General features: G+C 47.5%; 2 protein-coding genes across 2 annotated transcripts in view; one reads left to right on the plus strand and one right to left on the minus strand.

The window, feature by feature from the left end:
• The window catches only part of LOC136947507 (adhesion G protein-coupled receptor F5-like), a 116,669-nt gene that overhangs the window by 66,002 nt on the left and 28,025 nt on the right, over nt 1–22,642 (minus strand). The window lies entirely within an intron of this gene.
• On the plus strand, nt 11,787–22,632 carry mep1a.2 (meprin A, alpha (PABA peptide hydrolase), tandem duplicate 2). Its single transcript, XM_067241605.1, has 27 exons — nt 11,787–11,849; nt 11,993–12,023; nt 12,128–12,172; nt 12,296–12,348; nt 12,457–12,532; nt 12,626–12,743; nt 13,020–13,195; nt 13,381–13,602; nt 13,976–14,122; nt 14,281–14,496; nt 14,667–15,131; nt 15,272–15,445; nt 15,616–15,661; nt 16,847–16,928; nt 17,028–17,052; nt 17,195–17,233; nt 17,402–17,442; nt 17,528–17,603; nt 17,727–17,844; nt 18,202–18,377; nt 18,601–18,822; nt 19,121–19,267; nt 19,661–19,867; nt 20,162–20,608; nt 21,198–21,371; nt 21,470–21,695; nt 22,214–22,632. The coding sequence occupies exons 1-27, from the start codon at nt 11,787–11,789 to the stop codon at nt 22,362–22,364; spliced, it is 3,963 nt and encodes a 1,320-aa protein (XP_067097706.1). The 3' UTR covers nt 22,365–22,632.

Consider the following 22,642-nt stretch of genomic DNA (forward strand, 5'->3'; position numbering starts at 1 on the left):
TACCCTGTGTGTGTGAGAGTGTGTGTGTGTGTGAGTGTGTGTGTGTGTGTGTGCAGGGCTCTACAGCGTTCCGATAAACTCACTTAGATGTCCTGATCCCAGCCCAGGGCTGCTTTAGCTGCTAGCTGATCTGTGACGGCCTGCCACTCACTCTCACACACACACACACTCACTCACTCACTCACACACTTTGGTTGACCACGTGGTCAACCAAGTGGCTCGGATCTCCTCAGACATTAAAGCCCTCGTCCTCCCCGTCCTCTTACTCTCACTCCTCTGCCTCTGCTTCCAATGTTGGCATCCATTGCTCCAAAACACAGAAGAACTCACCTGTTGCCCCCTTTTATGCTAAAGCTCTGATTGCTAATTGTAAAACTGTGTGAGAGGTGTTTGCCCATGTGATGAGTCAGTGTGCATATTTGAATGGCAGTGTGTTCTTTGTGAAAACAAGAGATTTTCTTCATGAAAATGTTGCCAAATGCAGAGAATTGTGTGTAGTATTTTGAAAAAAGGGTGTTTTAGAACTGCAATTTGAGTGTAAAGCAATAATTGTGCTTGTAGTTTAGCATAATTGGTTCAGGGGGTTGGTGCATGATTTACATGTTGTGGTCATTGTGTCTCAAGTACCAGTATTTGTGTGTAAACAATTGAGAACAACCGTAAAGAGAAGCAGAAATCTGCTAATAACATTGACTCTCTCTTCTCTCCCTTCACCTGTCTCCTCTCCTCTCCTTCCTCTCTTCTCCTATCCTCTCCTCTCTCCCTTCACCTATCTCCTCTCCTTCCTCTCTTCTCCTATCCTCTCCTCTCCTCTCTCCCTTCACCTGTCTCCTCTCCCTCCTCTCTTCTCCTATCCTCTCCTCTCCTCTCTCCCTTCACCTGTCTCCTCTCCTTCCTCTCTTCTCCTATCCTCTCCTCTCTCCCTTCACCTATCTCCTCTCCTCTCCTTCCTCTCTTCTCCTATCCTCTCCTCTCCTCTCTCCCTTCACCTGTCTCCTCTCCCTCCTCTCTTCTCCTATCCTCTCTCCCTTCACCTGTCTCCTCTCCCTCCTCTCTTCTCCTATCCTCTCCTCTCTCCCTTCACCTGTCTCCTCTCCTTCTTGCTCTCCTGTCCCTAGAGAGAGAGAGAGAGACAGAGAGAGAGAGAGAGAGCTTCTCTCCTCTGTGTTCAGTTGGCTTTCCTCCAACAGCCTGTGGAATCACTTACCAGCCATTGCATAGAGGTGGAGACACGCACACACACACACACATGCTCACACTCACATAACACACAGCCAGACACACAAGCGGATGCTCTCTTTCTCTCTATGCAGATCATTTGTGCGCACCCGTGCACACTCACACACACCAGACCAGAGATATAGATAGTTTGTGTTTGTAAGGGGGGGGGCAGGCACAAGGCTGATCAGCTCTCTAATGAGAAGGAACTGAGAGGGTTAGGGTTAGAGGAGAGGGTTAGGGTTAGGATTAGAACTCTGATCATATTTCACAACATCTGTATCTGCTGCCCCACCCCCTTCCATCCCCTCCCTCTCTCCTTCTCTCCCATCCCCTCCCTCTCTCCTTCTCTTCCATCCCCTCCCTCTCTCCTTCTCTTCCATCCCCTCCCTCTCTCCTTCTCTTCCATCCCCTCCCTCTCTCCTTCTCTCCCATCCCCTCCCTCTTTCCTTCTCTCCCATCCCCTCCCTCTGTCCTTCTCTCCCATCCCATCCCCTCCCTCTCTCCTTCTCTCCCATCCCATCCCCTCCCTCTCTCCTTCTCTCCCATCCCCTCCCTCTCTCCTTCTCTCCCATCCCCTCCCTCTCTCCTTCTCTCCCATCCCCTCCCTGTCTCCTTCTCTCCCATCCCCTCCCTCTCTCCTCTCCCATCCCCTCCCTCTCTCCTTTTCTCCCATCCCCTCTCTCTCCTTCTCTTCCATCCCCTCCCTCTCTCCTTCTCTCCCATCCCCTCCTTCTCTGCCTACCCCTCCCTCTCTCCTTCTCTCCCATCCCCTCCCTCTCTCCTTCTCTCCCATCCCCTCCCTCTCTCCTTCTCTTCCATCCCCTCCCTCTCTCCTTCTCTCCCATCCCCTCCCTCTCTCCTTCTCTTCCATCCCCTCCCTCTCTCCTTCTCTCCCATCCCCCCCCTCTCTCCTTCCCCTCTCCCTCCCTCTGTCCTTCTCTCCCATCCCCTCCCTCTCTCCTTCCCCTCTCCCTCCCTCTGTTCTTCTCTCCCATCCCCCCTCTCTCTCTTTCCCCCCACCCTCCCTCTTTCCTTCTCTCTCTCCCTCCCTTCCTTTCTCACTTCAACCCCTCCCTCTCGCCTTCTCTCTCTCCCTCCCATCTTCTCTCTTTCCTTCCCTCCCTTCCTCTATCCCTCCCCCCTCTCTCCCTCCCTCCATTTCTCTATCCCTCCCCCCTCTCTTCCTCCCTGCCTTCCTCTACTCCCTCTCTACTTCCCTCCCTCTCCCCCTCTTTCCCTGCCATCCTCTATTCTTCCCCCCTCTCCCTTGTTTCCCACCTTTCATCCATCCTTCCCCCCTCCCTTCCTCCTTATTTATGTGCATACGCATTCCTAATCTCTTCATCCCTCCATCTCTATCTCAGTCTCCACCACTAATAAGACCATCATGATGAGTCCATGATTAACTGTGGGAGAAGCTCAAATCTGAACATTCAACAAACTAACTACTGGATACACCTCCCCCCCTCACCATCCCCCTCACCATCTTTCTGAGGCCTCCCTCCCTCTCCTTTCTCTCCTCTCTTTATTTCTCTAGTTCTACCTCTCTCTCTGTTTACCACCTTCTCTCCACCTCATCTCCCTGTGGCTGGCCTGCTCTTTCTTATGTGTAGCTCGCCCCTCTCTTTCTCTCCTCTCTCTCCCTCTTTCTACCCCTCTTTCTCTCCTCTCTCTCTCCCTCTTTCTACCCCTCTTTCTCTCCTCTCTCTCTCCCTCTTTCTACCCCCCTTTCTCTCCTCTCTCTTTCCCTCTTTCTCTCTCTTTCCATCTCAATAAAGTGTGTTTATTTAAGCTTGTGCTTGAGGGTGGCGGCGACACTGTAATTTACCCGTGGGGTAGTCCAATCCATCACACAGACAACGTACACACTCATACACACACACTCCTCCACCATGCATCACCTGAGTCTACAGGAGAGTGTGCGTCTGTGTGTATCTGCTCCTGTGTCTCTGCTCATGTGTGTGTGTCTGCTTGTGTCTGTGTGTGTGTCTGCTGGTTTGTATGTGTGAGGAAAATACAGAGAGTGAGTGAGTCCGAAGGAAAGCAAGAGTGGAAGAGAGAGAGGGAGGGAGAGAGAGAACGGGAGAGGGACAGAGGGATGAAGAGATTAGGAATGCGTATGCACATAAATAAGAGATAGAGAGAAAGAGAGGGAGGAGACAGGGATAAAGAGAGAGGGAGAAGGAGAGAGAGGAAGGAGAGGGGAGGAGATAGAGAGAGGGAGAAGGGGAGAGAGAGGGGAAGAGAGACAGAGATAATGAGAGAGAGGGAGAAGGAGAGAGGGAGAGGAGACAGAGATAAAGACAGAGAGCATAGATTGGTCACATAAAGACAGTGGTTGTAAGAGTACAAAGGTGCAGGACATCGCCTAGAAGAGAGGGAGATAAAGAGAGAGAGGATGGAGGGAGCAGAGAGAGGATGGAGAGAGCAGAGAGAGGATGGAGAGAGCAGAGAGAGGATGGAGAGAGCAGACAGGATGGAGGGAGCAGAGAGAGGATGGAGAGAGCAGAGAGAGGATGGAGGGAGCAGAGAGAGGATGGAGGGAGGAGAGAGAGGATGGAGAGAGCAGAGAGGATGGAGAGAGCAGAGAGAGGATGAAGAGAGCAGAGAGAGGATGGAGAGAGCAGAGAGAGGATGGAGAGAGCAGAGAGAGGATGGAGGGAGCAGAGAGAGGATGGAGAGAGCAGAGAGAGGATGGAGAGAGCAGAGAGAGGATGGAGGGAGCAGAGAGAGGATGGAGAGAGCAGAGAGAGGATGGAGGGAGCAGAGAGAGGATGGAGAGAGCAGAGAGAGGATGGAGAGAGCAGAGAGAGGATGGAGAGAGCAGAGAGAGGATGGAGGGAGCAGAGAGAGGATGGAGAGAGCAGAGAGAGGATGGAGGGAGCAGAGAGAAGACCCAGACAGCAGGAGTGGGCGGGACTCTTGCCTCTGTCACCATCTGGACGCCATTTTAAAACCATCAGCTTCAGATCCTCATATAACCAAGGGCACGACCCCAAACACGTCCCCTCGCTAAATGGGCTCCTCTCAAGCTGTTCTGGAGCCAAAATGGATGGCTTTATAGTATAGGGTCGATCATGTAATGGATCCAAAATGTCTGCCAGGGTATATTTAGCAATGGAGCGATTGTGTGGACGCAGTGCTGTTGAGATCCTAATGAACGGCTGCAGGGAAGCACAAGAGGGTGTCATGATAGTGGTCGGCATGGAGATCTGAATCTGGAATAGAAGTGTAATAAATCTAAATCCGGATGCACACCTGCTGAACAACACAAGCTCCTTATGTCCATCGGTCAATCAAAACCAGGGGCTCATTATGAAAGCTGTTGCACAAATAGGGTAAAATTAATTGGTGTTATTTCAATTAGCATTCTGGTACTATCAGTGTCAGAGCATTAGGTGTTATGATAATCTCACGTGAATATAGGAATGACAGAGATGGAGAGATTGGGGGAAATGGGAAGGAGAGTGTGTGTCAGGGATGTGTGTGTGTCTGATCGAGGGAGAGAAGAGGAGAGAAGGAGAGAGATAGGGAGGGAGAAAGAGAGAGGTAGAGACAGAGGGAGTGAAAGAGAAGGAGAGAGAGAGGGAGTGAAAGAGAGGGGGGAGAGAGAGAGTTGACGATCTGATATGGAGTCCACACACAGCTTTGCAGGCAGCAGTATGGTAATGACATGGTAATGATATGGTAATGATATGGTAATGATATGGTAATCTGGCAGCGTTATTCTACTCACTAGAGACGAATTGGGAGAGGAACTGCCACGTTGTACACACCCACACCCCTCCCCCCCGACCTCCCCCATCCCCTTAGCCCTCACTCTGCACTGCATGTACCCCCCCCCCCTTAGCCCTCACTCTGCACTGCATGTACCCCCCATCCCCTTAGCCCTCACTCTGCACTGCATGTACCCCCCCCCCCTTAGCCCTCACTCTGCACTGCATGTACCCCCACCCCCTTAGCCCTCACTCTGCACTGCATGTACTCCCCACCCCCTTAGCCCTCACTCTGCACTGCATGTACCCCCACCCCCTTAGCCCTCACTCTGCACTGCATGTACCCCCCTCCCCTTAGCCCTCACTCTGCACTGCATGTACCCCCCACCCCTTAGCCCTCACTCTGCACTGCATGTACCCCCCCCCCCCCTTAGCCCTCACTCTGCACTGCATGTACCCCCCACCCCTTAGCCCTCACTCTGCACTGCATGTACCCCCCCACCCCCTTAGCCCTCACTCTGCACTGCATGTACCCCCCCCCCCCCCTTAGCCCTCACTCTGCACTGCATGTACCCCCCCCCCCCTTAGCCCTCACTCTGCACTGCATGTACCCCCTTAGCCCTCACTCTGCACTGCATGTACCCCCCCCCCCCTTAGCCCTCACTCTGCACTGCATGTACCCCCCCCCCCTTAGCCCTCACTCTGCACTGCATGTACCCCCCCCCCCTTAGCCCTCACTCTGCACTGCATGTACCCCCCCCCCTTAGCCCTCACTCTGCACTGCATGTACCCCCTTAGCCCTCACTCTGCACTGCATGTACCCCCCCCCCCCCCCTTAGCCCTCACTCTGCACTGCATGTACCCCCCCCCCCTTAGCCCTTACTCTGCACTGCATGTACCCCCCCCCCTTAGCCCTCACTCTGCACTGCATGTACCCCCTTAGCCCTCACTCTGCACTGCATGTACCCCCCCCCCCCCCTTAGCCCTCACTCTGCACTGCATGTACCCCCTTAGCCCTCACTCTGTACTGCATGTACCCCCCACCCCCTTAGCCCTCACTCTGCACTGCATGTACCCCCCACCCCCTTAGCCCTCACTCTGTACTGCATGTACCCCCCACCCCTTAGCCCTCACTCTGCACTGCATGTACCCCCCCCCCCCTTAGCCCTCACTCTGCACTGCATGTACCCCCCCCCCCCCCCTTAGCCCTCACTCTGCACTGCATGTACCCCCTTAGCCCTCACTCTGTACTGCATGTACCCCCCACCCCCTTAGCCCTCACTCTGCACTGCATGTACCCCCCACCCCCTTAGCCCTCACTCTGCACTGCATGTACCCCCCACCCCTTAGCCCTCACTCTGCACTGCATGTACCCCCCCCCCCCTTAGCCCTCACTCTGCACTGCATGTACCCCCTTAGCCCTCACTCTGAACTGCATGTACCCCCCCCCCCCCCCTTAGCCCTCACTCTGCACTGCATGTACCCCCCCCCCCTTAGCCCTCACTCTGCACTGCATGTACCCCCCCCCCCCCTTAGCCCTCACTCTGCTCTATGTACAACAACTGTAAAGTTGAGAATGCAGACAGACACACTTGCCAGATGTTTTCAGATACTACAGTCAAACAGACTAACGCTGCTCACAGACTAACTTTGCTGTAGCACAGATGCCAAACAAAGATCATAAAATGACAGAGCCCAACCCAAAACCTGTGTTCAGGTTAACAAAACCACCAGAACACTGAACTGAACCCAGACTATTGGCCTGGGAAGCTTCACCTGTGGAACTCCAATATCAGCTACTGTTGTCAAGGAGTCAGAAGTACTCCAGTCAGAACAACACTGCTACCCTGTGGTTATAGTGTGCTACTGCAGGGGAGAGAAAATCCTATCATCAGAACAACAAACAAATTTCCCCTAAGAGGAAGAAGAGGGCATGTGTAGTCAGGCCACCTCCAGGGATCTGAGCCCTTCTAGACCAGCAACACTGAAAGCAGCCGGGCCAAGACAGACAGAACAAGAAAGAAATCCTGCAAAACAAGGTGTGATATAAACACACGTCCATGACTTAGGGTTAGGGCCAGAACAGTGTTGCAGCAGAGGCTCTGCTCTCTCTCTCCTTGCTGGCTGTCTCTCTCTCTCCCTCCTTGCTGGGTGATTGACAGGAGGGCCTCATCCATGCAATACAGCCCAGCGCACGTTCCTATTCCCCTCAGGCGTCTCCATCCGATGGCTAAATTAACCTTCCGTGCCGCGGGGAGGGGGGCCCGGCATGGGCCAATCAGCAGGTGATTAGGGCGGGGGTGGGAGGGGTGAGGGGTCATCGCCATGGGGCCATCGGCTGCCTGATTGGTTTCAATCAACAGCCGACCGCAAGGACAGCTGGGAGCTGGGACACAGAGGGAAGACTAATCAACGTAGCACACTGCAAGGCATGAACACGCACACACATACAGCATACACACACATACCACACACACACACAGACAACACACACTTACCCACATAGCACAGCATGGATGTGTGGAAATGAACAGTCAGACTGGATAAACAAGAGATCCTTCAGACAGAGGAATACAAACACTAACACTGCTAACAGACACAAACCCTGCTAGCCCCCTAAACTCTGCTTACCCTGCTAGTCTTGCTAACCCAGCTAACTCTGCTACCCCCCCCCCCCAACTCTGCTAACCCAGCTAACTCTGCTAACCCTGCTAGTCCTGCTACCCCCCCCCCCAACTCTGCTAACCCTGCTAGCCCTCCTAACCCAGCTAACTCTGCTAACCCTGCTAGTCCTGCTAACACCCCCCCCCCCCAACTCTGCTAACCCTGCTAGCCCTCCTAACCCAGCTAACTCTGCTAACCCTGCTAGACCTGCTAACACCCCCCCCCCCCAACTCTGCTAACCCTGCTAGCCCTCCTAACCCAGCTAACTCTGCTAACCCTGCTAGTCCTGCTAACACCCCCCCCCCAACTCTGCTAACCCTGCTAGCCCTCCTAACCCAGCTAACTCTGCTAACCCTGCTAGCCCTCCTAACCCAGCTAACTCTGCTAACCCTGCTAGTCTTGCTAACCCAGCTAACTCTGATAGTCCTGCTACCCCCCCCCCTACTCTGCTAACCCAGCTAACTCTGCTAACCCTGCTAACCCCTCTGACACTGCTACCCCAGCTAACACCGCAAATTTAATTTTTATAGCACAACCTTAACCCTTAAAACCCTTAAAAAAAGTGCTGTACATCAGAATATCCAAATAAGCACCAAAATGACTCGCATGCATCTAGGGATGCAATAATAATAGATTTTGATGGTACAAGGAATAATCACAGTTTCATTTCTGCATTCATTTACTACATTAGGAATGTATAAAAACAGCTGCCTTTCGAAACAGAAATCATAGTTACCTAATAATACAGTACCAAATAAATAAAACCGTAAATTAATGAATTAGTTGCATTATATTTAGACTTTTTTATTTATATTTGTAAACCACAAAGACTGTGGCTTGTGTGTTCTGGATTACCGCATTGACTGCGGCCTGTTTTCAGAAGGGTTTTATTACTTTTATTACTTATAATATCGTTTTTATTGATTTTATGTAAAGCACTTTGAGCTGCAATTCTTGTATGAAATGTGCTATATAAATAAAGTCTTATTATTATTATTAATGAATTAAACTACTTTTCTAGGTGTGCTTCTCAGGAGTAAATCCTAATGCATAACTAAAATGAGTAGTTTAAAATAATGCATGCAAGAAAAATCCCAGATTACCCGAATTCACCCTACACAATAATAATATTAATAACAATAAACTAAGATATAAACGACCATCCGAACAAGAGAATGCGCCTGAAAAACTAGGCCTTTTCAATTCTAATTCACTATATGTATAGCCTGGTCCTAACCAGACTCTTGTACATTTAATTTGTACTAAGAGTCTGGGCTCGCTCCATTGACAAGCGTTAACTTCCTTGAAGGCAGGTACTCTGTTGAAGTTTAAAACTATTGGATCTGCCCAGAGCCACTCTGGATCTGCCATAACCAATCACTAGCGTTTGCCTTAGCCAACTCCTTAACGACCATCGGAGCTAGCTGGAAAATCAAACGAACCCCGTGGGGATCAAAGATTGTTCTTGCTCCGGCTTTAACTTCTGGATATTCGGCAGCGTTGCCACAATGGACCGAATGACTTCGCTCGCATCTTTCTCCGCCGCCATTACGGAACTACAACACAAACTAGTGCACGACATCAACGTCATCGTTCTCAGCCACTCCCTCTGTTCGCTGATTGGACAGGTAGAAAATTAACCAGAGACATCTGACTTACGTACCTCAAGCCCAGACCTAGTACAGAAGCAAAATCAAAATTGAGCGGAAGTACATAGGAGGGCTGAGCCAGGCTACTATATGTACGCATCACTTCCGCATATTGCATAAGCCTGGTCAACAACTTCCGTTAGCTGGCAGTAATTTAAGTTCCCACACAAAATGCCGGTTTTCATGATGAGTTTGGGTGATCTTCCCAAAATGACAATCACCGATATACATAGGATTCTACTGTCAACTTCAACTTTCAACTTTATCCTTAAAAAGGAAATTTGTGTGCAGCAAGTGTCAGAAACACATACACAGAACAGCACCGCCAAATGCCAACAACATGGCATTCTATGTTGCTGCCCTTCAAGCAAGAGGGAAAAGAGGTTTCAATTGTACGTTTCGAGCTCAATCAACAATTACGAAGGTAAGGTTTATCTAACTCACAAAGTAAACGTAGCTAGCTATCACTAGCTAGATAGCTAGCTAACGGATTTGAGCAGTAACATTAGCTAGGCTAGCTAGTTAAATCTGTTAGCTACATTATAATGCACTTAATTATCTGATTGTCACCGTGCTTGCTAGTTGTTGATGTTAATCAGAATCAGAATGGGTTTTATTGGCCATGAAAGTTTACACAGACAAGGAATTTGCTTTGGCAGGAAGGTGCAAACATTAAACATTTAGGAATCAAAAATTTAAATATGAGGACTAACTATACTAAGGGTACATAACCAGCAGTACTAAGTGGAATTAGAATTAAAATAAACTATACAATCAAATATAAAATAAAATATAAGTTGCAGTAATTTACAATATAAAAATACATAAAAATACAAATATTACAAAAAATACAGATAAATAATTACATTTACATTTAGTCATTTAGCAGACGCTCTTATCCAGAGCGACTTATAGTAAGTACAGGGACATTCCCCCGAGGCAAGTAGGGTGAAGCGCCTTGCCCAAGGACACAACGTCAGTCGGCATGACCGGGAATCGAACTGGCAACCTTCGGATTACTAGCCCGACTCCCTCACCGCTCAGCCACCTGACTTCCCTCCTGACTATTAGTTTCAATTTATTCTGATCCTTAATATACATGTTACCAAAGGCACAAATAAGACCAAAAGATAAGACACTGCAAGAGAGCTTTTGTAAAACATCTGAAGGTCCCATTACATGAAAATTTCACTTTAGGAGGTTATTTAACATTAATATGAGTTCCCCTGTATTTGCAAAATAACTAACAAACAACAATTAATGTATCTTACGCAATACCTTATGAAAGTAGTTACTTACTATCAGCTCAAGTTAATTTTTATTTTTTTTAAAGATAGCAGCAGGAAAAAACAATGATTTATCCTTTTTTGAGTGAGAACAGAAACACTCAGGGCCTCATGTACTAACACTTTTGCGCCCACTTCAGGCGTATTTGTTTCGCAATTTGCGCGTAAAAGCACGGCGAGGTATGTACAAACATGCCTCACTGAGGTAAAAGCGCAGACTGCCTGTCGCGGGAACTGAAAATGGCAAATTGCGCTTTTCCGTGTCATGCATATGCATTCACGGGAGGGTCAAGGCGAAAGTGGGAGTTTCCCATAAAGAGATGGGATGCGTAAAGTGCGCCTAATTATGTATTCCGCGGTATGTACAAAACCGGCTTGTGAAAGCGCAACTCTATTTTGCGGTGAAAATTCTCCGTTAAAAGCAGGCGTAAACCAGGATGCGCATATGCCTCCTAGTGAAATGGCAGCCGTAACCCGAGCAAGACGAAGACATAGGCCAAATAATTGTTGCCACAAGGATCACACTTTTTGAGTTAAGTGAACACGAAATCATTACGCGTTACAGATTAAGCAGCCATGCAATATTACAGTTACTGGAAGAAATCAAAGATTACATTGAATCTCCGACTCAGCGTTCACATTCCATTCCAGCAGTTGTTAAACTCTTCGCTACATTACAAATATTGGCATCAGGATCACTTCAAACAGTCATTGCTGTTTTGACTTTGGTGGCTGATCCATGATAGAGAGAAAGAAGGAGGCCCATTCAATTGCGCATTTAAATGCTTGCAATGTACGGTATAGTGGGCGGAGAAAGGCGCTGATTACCCGATGACCTGCAGGTTTCGTAAATACGACGTAAACTGAAGTATCACAGAGTGCGCAATCTGCGGGTTGGCCATGGCGCTAATAACGCTACGTTTGCGAATGTATGTACATGAGGCCCTCAGTGTACCTGAGCCTTTACAAAACCAAGACGTTTTAAATCACGATTAATAGTGAAATAGGTTATTTGCTGCATCCCTACATCCATCACAAGGACACATACAGACACTAAGGATAACACACAAACAGCATGCTCACTCTGCCCAGTCATAAGCACACCTGCCAAGAGCGTACCGGTCAAGGCCCTGTTCAGTTACTGTTTACCACAAAGCAGACATAAACTTTATTACTGAGACTAAAGGTTGCTAGTTTCCATATGGCATAGTTCTAACTGAGATGGAAAACTGTTCTGAACCATTCTGAACATGTCCATGCTGCAGAAACAGGTGATCGTGTTGGTACTGGCCTCTCTGGTCAGCTCGTACTACGTAAGTATGGTGGATGCATGTCTTATGATCAGGAGGGTTGTAGTATATTTGTGTGCTGTTTCATATGATATTAATTTAATAATGACTATGCTATGTGTGAATAGTTGAGATGTCCTCAATCCTGAAAATATGTTTGTGTGCAGATACCTCTCTCACCACAGTCTCTGGTGCATGGTATGTTAAACAGATATATACTATACTATATCTTACCACTAATTAAATACAAGTGTCTGCAATGTCCTTCATTTGAGCAATGATGTTATTCTATTTCAATGTAGAGGTCTATGAAAATGGTGAGGATGAAAATCCACTGCTTAATTTGGGTGAGTTGAAACAATCAAATACTCTTTTGTGCATTTAAAACTTATACTTGCAATATTCAATGTCACGTTTGTACTTTGTCTAATATATTTGCCGCAAACTAAAAGCTTTTTCTCTGCTTACAGATTCAGAGGGGGACTCTAGCCCTAACCTGATTGAAGGGGACATCCTCGTTCCAGTGAGTTTTATAACATTGAGTGAATGTTACATTTGTAATCAGAGCTTCTCAATCAGAATTTATACTGTCAACTTCTACAACTTTTTTTATGCTGTTCATCCTTAACAGAAAGGACGCAACGCTCTGATTGACACAAAGTACAGATGGAAATTTCCCATTCCTTACATTCTGTCTGATGACTTGGGTGAGTGTGTTGCTATGAAGAGCCCCTGTGTTTGCTCTATTTTGGGGCAACACCACAGTAGCAGGGTTTGAAACATGCCCTCTCCCTCCCCAGATCTGAACGCTAAAGGCTGTGTCCACCAGGCTTTTGAGATGTATCGCCTGAAGTCCTGCGTAGACTTCAAGCCCTACGCTGGAGAGAAGACCTACATCAAGTTTGAGAAGCGGGGAGGGTACACACAACTTTAAGATATTTTTTTTAATCAAATTGCAAGCAGGAGCAAACCACTTGACAGCACTGTATTAAGAAAGCCTTGCATTACAGCCTTGACCCTTCTCAAAAACTAATATTAAGTCGATGGATGTTACAATCCATCTAAATGGGGATGGGTGTAGCTCAGGGGTAGAGCATTTGACTGCATACCAAGAGTTCACAGGTTCAAACCCCCTCCTGCATGCTGTTTTTTTAATAATGAAATACATTGCGATGATCATGTCTTTCTTTGCAGGTGTTTCTCCAGCGTGGGCGACCAGCAGGCTGGCCAGGTCCTGTCTCTGGGGACCGGCTGTGACCACAAGGCTGTGATCGAGCACGAGCTCCTCCACGCACTGGGCTTCTACCACGAGCAGTCTCGCTCCGACCGGGACGACTACGTCAAGATTTGGCTGGACCAAGTCACCCCGGGTCAGACCGTGGGCTAACAGCCTTCAGCACTCACCTGGGGCTGGTTTTGATATGTGATTGGACGAGCATGTAAACTGTTTGCCATAGATTAACTATTGAACAAATTCAACAGATAAACTATTTTAATCAAATGAGATTAGATGTTTTGGACCTACAAATGTTTATGTTTCACTGTGTTTTGACAGGGCTGGAACATAATTTCAATAAATACAATGATGACTTCATCACCGACCAGAACACCCCGTATGATTATGAGTCGGTGATGCACTACCGTCCATACTCCTTCAACAAGAATGGCAGCATCCCCACCATCACCACCAACATCCCCGCCTTCAACAACATCATCGGACAGTACCTGGATTTCAGCACACTTGACACCTTCAGACTCAACAGGATGTACAACTGCTGTGAGAACAGAGAGACGCTATATATGTTTGAGAGACTGTGTACAGTAAAAGTTAGCGATTTTCCTGTAAGGACCAGCATGAAATTACATGATGTAATTTGTGTAATAATGTACTTGCAGTACATTATTCCAATACTGTAACGTGGTCTGATTACAGAACTAATACAGTATGATTAACAGTATCTGGTCATGTATTTAAACTAAGCTTGTCTTTCACATGTAATTTGTGTAGTACTGTTTGTGATATGCTGCTGTAACACTGCAATTTCCCCTAGGTGAATAAAGTATTTCTCTTTTTTTTTTCTTGCCCCCTCTCCCCCCCCTTGCCCTCTCTCTATCTCCCCCCCTCTCTCTCCCCACTCCCACCCCTCTAGCTGGCCCTCTCACTATGCTGGACCAGTGTGCGTTTGAGAACATCAATATCTGTGGGATGATCCAGAGTCAGACGGATGAGGCTGACTGGGAACACCTGATGGGCGCTGCGGGCTCAGAGGACCACACCCTGCTGGGACGCTGCAGAGGTCAGAGGTCACCTTCAGACCTGGCTGCTGCTCTTACTGCTAACATGATCAATTATGAATGAACATTTAAAAACCTTATTTAGGGTTAAGGTCTGTTCACACGTCTTCCATATCATCCATGTTAGCTGAGCAGCCTGTCTCTGTGTGCTACATTTTAGATGCTGGCTATTTCATGCACTTCAGCAGCCAGAAGGGTGGCGCTCAGGAGTCAGCTCTGCTGGAGTCCAGGATCCTGTTCCCCCGTAGGCAGCAGCAGTGTCTGCAGCTCTTCTACAGGATGACGGGCAGCCCACAGGACAGGCTTGTGGTCTGGGTCAGGATGGACGATGGCACGGGGACCGTCCGCAAGATGAAGAAGATACACACCTTTCACGGTATTGAGTGTGTGGGCCTGGTGGATGCGTGTGTGTGTGTGTGGAGCTGGTGTGTGTGTGTGTGTGGCCCGATGTAAGCAGACACTTGTTTTGGACTTGCTGTATGAATGAAGGGTCTTGCAGTCTGTGTTTCTTGCTGTCCCCAAAAATGTCCTTTTTGTGCCTCTCAGGGGATTCTGACCACACCTGGAAGATCGCCCACGTTCCCATGGAGGTGGGAGAGAAGTTCCGCTACGCATTCCAGGGCATGCGAGGGGACCCCACCTCTTCCGCGGGGGGGATTTCCCTCGACGACGTCACCCTGTCAGAGACACGCTGCCCCAATGCCGTGTGGACGATCCACAACTTCTCCAGGATTCTGGAGGAGGCTAACAGCAGCATGGCGATGGACAGCCCTCGCTTCTACAGCCCCGAGGGCTATGGGTACGGCCTGCGCTTGAAGCCCGACTCCGGCTACAGCGACTACACGGGCCGCTACGCCGGCCTGTACTTCCACCTGGCCAGCGGGGAGAACGACGGTGTGATGCAGTGGCCAGCCGTCAACAGGCAGGCCACGCTGGTGGTCATGGACCAGGACCCCGACGTCCTGCTCAGGATGTCGTCAGCACGTAGCCTCACCACAGACATGAGGACCAGTACGTGGGCCGTGAAGGATCCTCTTTTGTTTCTATAATCAGTGAACTAACCCTTTAATGGTGTCATCCTGTGTGTGTGTGTGTGTGTGTGTGTGTGTGTGGGGGGGGGGGGGGGGGTGTCATTGTGTGTGTGCCCCCAGCCCCAGAGGGAACGCTGTTCTGGGACAACCCCACCAAGGTGGGCACGTTTGACCCCAGCTGTGACTGCTACCGTGGAGAATCCTGGGGCTGGCGTAACTTCATCAAGCACTTTGACCTGCAGCGACGCAGCTACCTCAAGAACGACGACCTCATCATCTTTGTCGACTTTGAGGGTGAGCAAAACCTGAATGTCACTTCTGGTGGAGTGGTCTGTATTGACCAGGTACAGTGCAACAATACGACCCCAACTGATTATAGGTTATTGATACATAATGTATAGTGTGTAAACAGACAAGTTTTATAGGGTTAGTAATTATTAATAGTAACGTTAATGTCTCTACAGACATTACATCCCTCATCAAGACGGAGGTTCCTGTCAAACCAGTGGAGTGAGGCCAGCACGCAGCAGGCCGGCACGCAGCAGGCCGGCACGCAGCAGGCCGGCACGCAGCAGGCCGGCACGCAGCAGGCCGGCACGCAGCAGGCCGGCACGCAGGAGCATCATGCTGGATCTGCTGGGAGGGAGAATTTTCTGGGTCTCTTTTGACTGATGAAATATTTTCCAATTTAAAATAAAATTTGAATTTTTTGGGGCTTGAGTGTTTCGTTTTGTCAGTATTATTATTATTATTATTATTATAGTTATTGAGCATAATCCCTTCATTTGTAAACATAGTTGTTGAGACTAAATAACCAATTTTCCAACTATCTGAATAGGCAATCCCAACTGCAAATACAGAATTTACTATGAAAATCCAATAACCCTAGACTACAGTGACAGACAATAACAGAATAAAATACACAGTAAAATATGGTAAGAATTAGGGCTGGGCGATATATTGAATATTGGAGATAATATTGCAATAATTTTGACAACGATGTTTTAAAATATTGTGAATATCGAATATTTCAAATGCAATCATACTTTTTATGTCTTACTGCACAAAGGCAGAAATACAATCAATTATTGAATATACAAACACACACAAGAATGCAAGGGGGTACAGAAAGCACAAATCATACAAAGAAATTATAAAGAGTACAGACATTAATTGTTTTGAAAATTCAAGCATATATGGGGAAGAGGCCCCGGGGAAGACCCAGGACACGCTGGAGGGACTATGTCTCTCGGCTGGCCTGGAAACGCATCGGGGTCCCCCAGGAAGAGCTGGTGGAAGTGGCTGGGGAGAGGGAAGTCTGGGCCTCCCTGCTTAGGTTGCTGCCCCCGCGACCCGACCCGACGAAGTATATATGGAGATATCACATTTTTGTATATATCGCCCAGCCCTAGTAAGAATACATTTGACGTAATTCTTCCATTTTTGTTGCTGTCGGTGTCATATATTATATAAGAAAGACTGTCAAGCAGATACCATACAGAGCTTAAGAGGTCAGACTGTTTACAAGGGGCATGTGCAGATAAACAAGTTTATGGACAAATCAGTTCCATCTCACATTGGGAAACAAGGCCATGTGTGAAGGGCAAGTTGCTGATCAAACAGATCAACAGATCAAAGTTCCTTCTAGAAAGCGTCTTCATCATCTTAACTTGGCACTGAACACTGTGAACACAGTGTGAACACAGGCAGCGTCAGAACAAACATGCTGGCTCAGTGGAGAGTCGCTGCTCTCACAGCAGTGGTGGTGATATTAAAGGTGAGATGATGAATACAAAAGGAATTCAAGTTTGTTCATTGTGAAGATGTTTCACTTAGGTTTTGAGCTACTGTGAATTTGATCTTTTTTCTTCTTCAGGTGCATGCTTTTCCACCAGCTCATGGTAAGTCTTGCCACCTGAATGAGCTGGGCTCGTGCAAGTCACAGAAATACATTCACATTTGACTATATGTGTGCTTGAACATCCAGCATTTTATTCTAATATCGTATGTTTCCACTGGCGGCGTTCTTCTGTCTGATGTCAGTTGGTGAAGTAGATGAAGACATACCTGACATCAACTCTAGTAAGTTGTTTCTTCTGTCTACAATGCATCTTTTACCTACACTTAATTTACACATAATGAAATGTTTACAATACATGCTTCGCATGCTGCAAGTACACATATATTATCACTTACTATTAACTGAAGATGTACAATATTGTCTAAAAAGCATTGATTCTCTTATTTCAGAATTAAACTTGGACCTTTTTGAAGGAGATATTGCTGGAGATGTAAGTGAACACATTTGTTTTCCAGGTGAGTAACAGAGCAGCACCTGTATGTGAGGCAGTACCTGACCTGTTCTTGTCTTTGCAGCCGAGGAGAAATGCAATCCTGGATGAAAACATGAGATGGAAGTTTCCCATTCCCTATATCCTTACCGATTCTCTTGGTGTGTAACAGCCTTTACACACCAAGCACGCAGGATTCAAAGCTACACTTCTCAACTACACTATTCCTACTAGAACTATATTGTTCTTCAAAACTGCCTAAATCTTACTTCCTCACTTTCCAGACCTGAATGCTAAAGGTGTTATCCATCAGGCATTTGAGGCCTACAGACTGAAATCCTGCGTGGACTTTAAGCCCTATGAGGGAGAGAGCACTTACATTTCATTCACCAAGCTGTCAGGGTAAACCATATTACTGCACCGTCAGGGTAAACCATATTACTGCACTTCAACTATCGCTGAATTTTAGGAAACAGGCAGACGAAACATAAAATCTAAGTTCTTGTGTGAAACAATACATTAAGAAACACTTCTGCAGGCACAGTGTTTCTGTCCAGGTGTAACAGATCTGCAGGCAAAGTGTGTCTCCAGGCTTCAGGAATGTCATGCAATTCATTAGTGTTGGATCTCACACTCATACAAGAATATTTGTATTCATCAACAAACTGACTCATAACCTATTTGTAACCAGAACATTAGCATGCTGTATATAAGGTAATGACGCTCCTTCTAACATTAGCATGCTCTGTCCTCTGACAGGTGTTGGTCGTTCGTGGGAGACTTCCGGACCGGACAGAACCTGTCCATCGGGGCGCGATGCGACACCAAGGCCATCGTGGAGCACGAGCTCCTCCACGCGCTGGGCTTCTACCACGAGCAGTCTCGCTCTGACCGGGACGACTACGTCAAAATCTGGTGGGACCAGATACAGGAAGGTGGGATCTTGTTAGATATTGTTAGATAGTATTGTTAGATATTGGACTGATCAGATCCAGGGGCAGTTTTGCTGTATGCATGAACTGACTATGGCAGCTTTCTTACTGATCTCACAGCAGGACCTGTGTGAAATGCTGACCCCCCCATTTTTTGTGTGCTTGAGGTGAGATCCTGTGTATCTGTCAGTCTGATGAAATGTCTGTGTCTGGTTATTGAAAACAGGAATGGAGCACAACTTCAACAAGTACGAGGATGACACCATAACCGACCTGAACACACCGTATGACTATGAATCCATCATGCACTACAGGCCGCTGTCCTTTAACAAGAACGCAAGCATCCCCACCATCACCACTACCATCCCAGCTTTCAATGAGATCATCGGTCAGAGACTGGACTTCAGTGCGGTGGACCTGACCAGGCTGAACCGACTGTATGACTGTGGTGCGTAGCTCTAGAGTCCTGTAGGTTGTTAGGGTTGGGAGTAGACTTTATTTGTTGATAATATTATGATCAAGACAGCCAGTCTGAAAGTAAAGGGAGAAACAACATATATGGGAAGTAGCTCCAGGTTAGGACTGGGTAGAACTCAGTGGAAGAGCATTTGACTGCTAAATATATACATTGCATAAAATGGTCACTTAAACACAATGATCTGTAGATACATGTTAGATGGTGATGTTGAGAATCAGTGATCAGTTTAATGATGAGCATATTGGAACAACAAGCCTGTGTGTTGCAGCTTCCACACACACTCTCCTGGACCAGTGCTCCTTTGAGCTGATCAACATTTGTGGAATGATCCAGAACGATGAGGACAGCGCAGACTGGGTCCAGACCCTGAGCAGTGGGGTGGAGACAGACCACACGCTGGCTGGACGCTGCAGAGGTACTGCCTTGGGAGACATTCCATACAGCACACCTGAAACAGGATGCATGTGTCCTTACTGTTTGGGTTTGTACACGTCATGTTCATTTAGAGGTTGCAGCACTAGAAATAAGGACAAAGCTATGTTCTTTATGAGAACCTAGCACCATGCAAAGACAAATAGAGAGACTCACAATGTGACATTGGAGTTCTAAAAATACGAGGCTACGGATCATATACGTGTATACATGTACACATCATATACACCATAACAGCATACACAATGTTAACAGCCCTTAGTGACCAGTGGTTCTTTCTCTTGGTATGGTAAATATCCAAGATGTGTCAATTCTGTATCAATGCTAGAAGTTGGTGCAGTATCTCTCTTCTTTTTGTGTTTGACCTTCTCTGTAGATGTCGGCTATTTCATGAAGTTTGACGGGAAGGTTGGGAACAGTGCCATTCTGGAGTCCAGGATCCTGTACCCCCGCAGGGGCCAGCAGTGTCTACAGTTCTTCTACAGGATGACGGGACATGCTGAGGATAAGCTAGCTGTCTGGGTCAGAACCGATGATGGGACAGGCACCGTCCAACGTGTCAGGAAGCTGCACACCATCACAGGTAGTATCTGGATGGGAATGAACACCTGGGGCCGGACGAAGGGAACTGTGTTGAATGCATACATCATTATGTCTAAGCACTGTGTTTGCAAACGGTGCACGTTTGTCTTTATAGATCCAGATATATTTGGGATTTTGCACACATGAATGAGCTTGTCCCCTCCCCATCAACTCCCCTTCCACATCTCATTTCAGTCAGAGCTCTCTGTATAGTTGTCAATGCTGAAAACGTGATCAGTCTGTCTGTCATCCTGTCAGCAACAGTTGTGTACAGCGTCTCCTTTGTCCCTTGCAGGAGACGGTGTTGGCATCTGGAACATTGCCCACGTGACCCTGAAGGTCACGACGAAGTTCCGCTACTTCTTCCACGGCTCCAGGAGTTCCAACGTCTCCTCGGGCACCATCCTCCTGGACGACATCACCCTGACAGAGACCGCCTGTCCCAGGGCCGCCTGGACCATCCAGAACTTTACCCACCTGCTGTCCAGTGAGCCGTTCGGTGGACGTGTCCGGAGTCCCCGGTTCTACAACGAAGAGGGTTATGGTTACGGTGTCGACCTTTATGCTAACGGGAGGAATGGCTCCAGTCCTGACTATGTGGGCGTGACCTTTCACCTCTGCAGTGGGGAAAACGACGCTGTCATGGAGTGGCCTGCGGCGAGCCGCCAGGTGACCGTCACGATCATGGATCAAGACCCAGACGTCAAGCTAAGGATGTCGTCCTCCAGGAGCTTCACCACTGGTGGGTCTAGACTCCAGATGGATCTGGAGTCTTTTATTTTAGAGCCTTGAACTGCAGATCAAGTAGTCGCAGGGTTTGATAGTGTAACCCTAACCCTTTAACTGCAGGTCAAGTACCCCCCCACCGCCTGCCTATTTGGTCAAAAGCACAAAAGAACATATGATACAGTAGAGCTCTTTGTCTTCCATAAAATACACAATTTATTTTAACTGAAATGTAGACAGACCCCTATATTTGGACAGAACGGCTGCTGACGTAATCAAATTGAAATGTTAATAGCCCTAACCCTGACCCTCCTCAGTGTAAACACCATCACAACGCTAGCCCTGACCTTCCTCAGTGTAAACACCATCACAACGCTAGCCCTGACCCTCCTCAGTGTAAACACCATCACAACGCTAGCCCTGACCCTCCTCAGTGTAAACACCATCACAACGCTAGCCCTGACCCTCATCAGTGTAAACACCATCACAACGCCCTACAGTACCGGAGCAGTAGAAAGTGTGTCAACATACATAACTGACTCTGTTTTGGGTCCAGATACCAGCCTCAGTTGGTACATACATGACTGACTCTGTTTTGGTTCCAGATACCAGCCCCAGTTGGAACAGGCCCACAGCCTCCTCAGGATCAGAGTGGGATGAGAGCTGCCAGTGCTACAGAGGGCCTGAGCTGGGCTGGGGAACCTTCATCTCTCACAAGCAACTGAACACAAGGAGCTTCCTAAAGAACCAGGACCTCATCATCTTGGCTGACTTTGATGGTGAGGATATAATCATGACTTCCCACATGGCTATGTATCCTCAGTATGAATAATTACAAATTAATTATGAATAAAATAAATGTCTGTTGTGTTGTTAGACTTGACCCACCTTATAAAGACGGAGGTTCCTGTGAAGCCTGTGGTGCCTAGTGATGACACTCTAGAGAAGCAGAGTTCTGAACTGACCAATCATAGAGCTGTGAGATCTGTGCCCAGACCTGAACTGACCAATCATAGATCAGTGAGATCTAGCAGCCCATGTCTTCCCAACCCCTGCCTCAACGGTGGAGTGTGTGTAGTGAATGAAGGGAAAACTTCCTGCAGGTACATGCAGTACACTCTGTAACACTCACACAATGCTGAATTAGTAGTCTCGATTGTGACACCAGTTTGAAAACACATCTGTGTTCCCCTTTCCTTGAATCTTCAGTATCCTTCTGTAAAACACCTACGATAGCAGTGGGAATATTTCAGGGTGGAATGGCAGTGAGGTAACATGACAGGCAGTCTTAGTCAGTTTTTGTATTAAGTGATATATACTCTTTTAATCACCACATTTTCAAGAATAAGAAAATGTCACAATGCAAAACAATAACAGATATACTTCCCTACTAAATGCTCGATTTTATTGCAGACATCTTTTTTTAAACGTGTGTAAACCTTAATCCCTATTCAAGCTATCAAAATAGTTTTAACTGCTTTCAGCAAACACATACATTTTCTTCATGAAATTAAAACATCACACCATTTTCTTCAGACAATGTACCTTATCTAGTTACTTAAATACAAGTATTAATTTCTGGACCAGTGATACATATTGGCTGTGGTTCATTCCACTCCAGATGTGCTTCCGGCCAGGCCTCCTTCTACGCTGGCGCCCGGTGTGAGCAGCAGCATGTGGACAGCACCATCGTGGGGCTGTTGGTGGGCGGAGCGCTGGGGACAGTGCTGCTGGCCCTGGCCATCCTGACTGTGATCAGGAGCGCTCACTGAGTTGTTCACTCACTGGACCATCATGCTGGACAAAGAATAACAAGGTGTCCATGGGTCCTTCAAAGGTCTTAAATTCGTTGGAATGCAGTTTTTTACTTTTTGCATGAAATGTTATGTGCGAAATTGGTTATGAATTGCATTTCAAGTGGCATTAAAAAGATTCCCTCCTGGTGCCCCTCTGTTGCCGCTGTTAGTCTTAAATGTGACTTGATTCCTGCAGAAACCCTGAATAAAGCATTCTTTGAGTGATCTCTTTCACTCGTAGAAACATCTGAGTT

This window comes from Osmerus mordax, chromosome 8, assembly GCF_038355195.1.
Source record: "Osmerus mordax isolate fOsmMor3 chromosome 8, fOsmMor3.pri, whole genome shotgun sequence".
Taxonomy (NCBI): Eukaryota; Metazoa; Chordata; class Actinopteri; order Osmeriformes; family Osmeridae; genus Osmerus; species Osmerus mordax.

Coding starts and splice junctions, on each gene's coding strand:
- mep1a.2 (XM_067241605.1), top strand. CDS start 11,787: ATGTCCATGCTGCAGAAACAGGTGATCGTGTTGGTACTGGCCTCTCTG. Junction 17,845..18,201: donor TCATTCACCAAGCTGTCAGG/GTAAACCATATT, acceptor GTCCTCTGACAG/GTGTTGGTCGTTCGTGGGAG. Junction 19,268..19,660: donor GCTGGCTGGACGCTGCAGAG/GTACTGCCTTGG, acceptor CCTTCTCTGTAG/ATGTCGGCTATTTCATGAAG.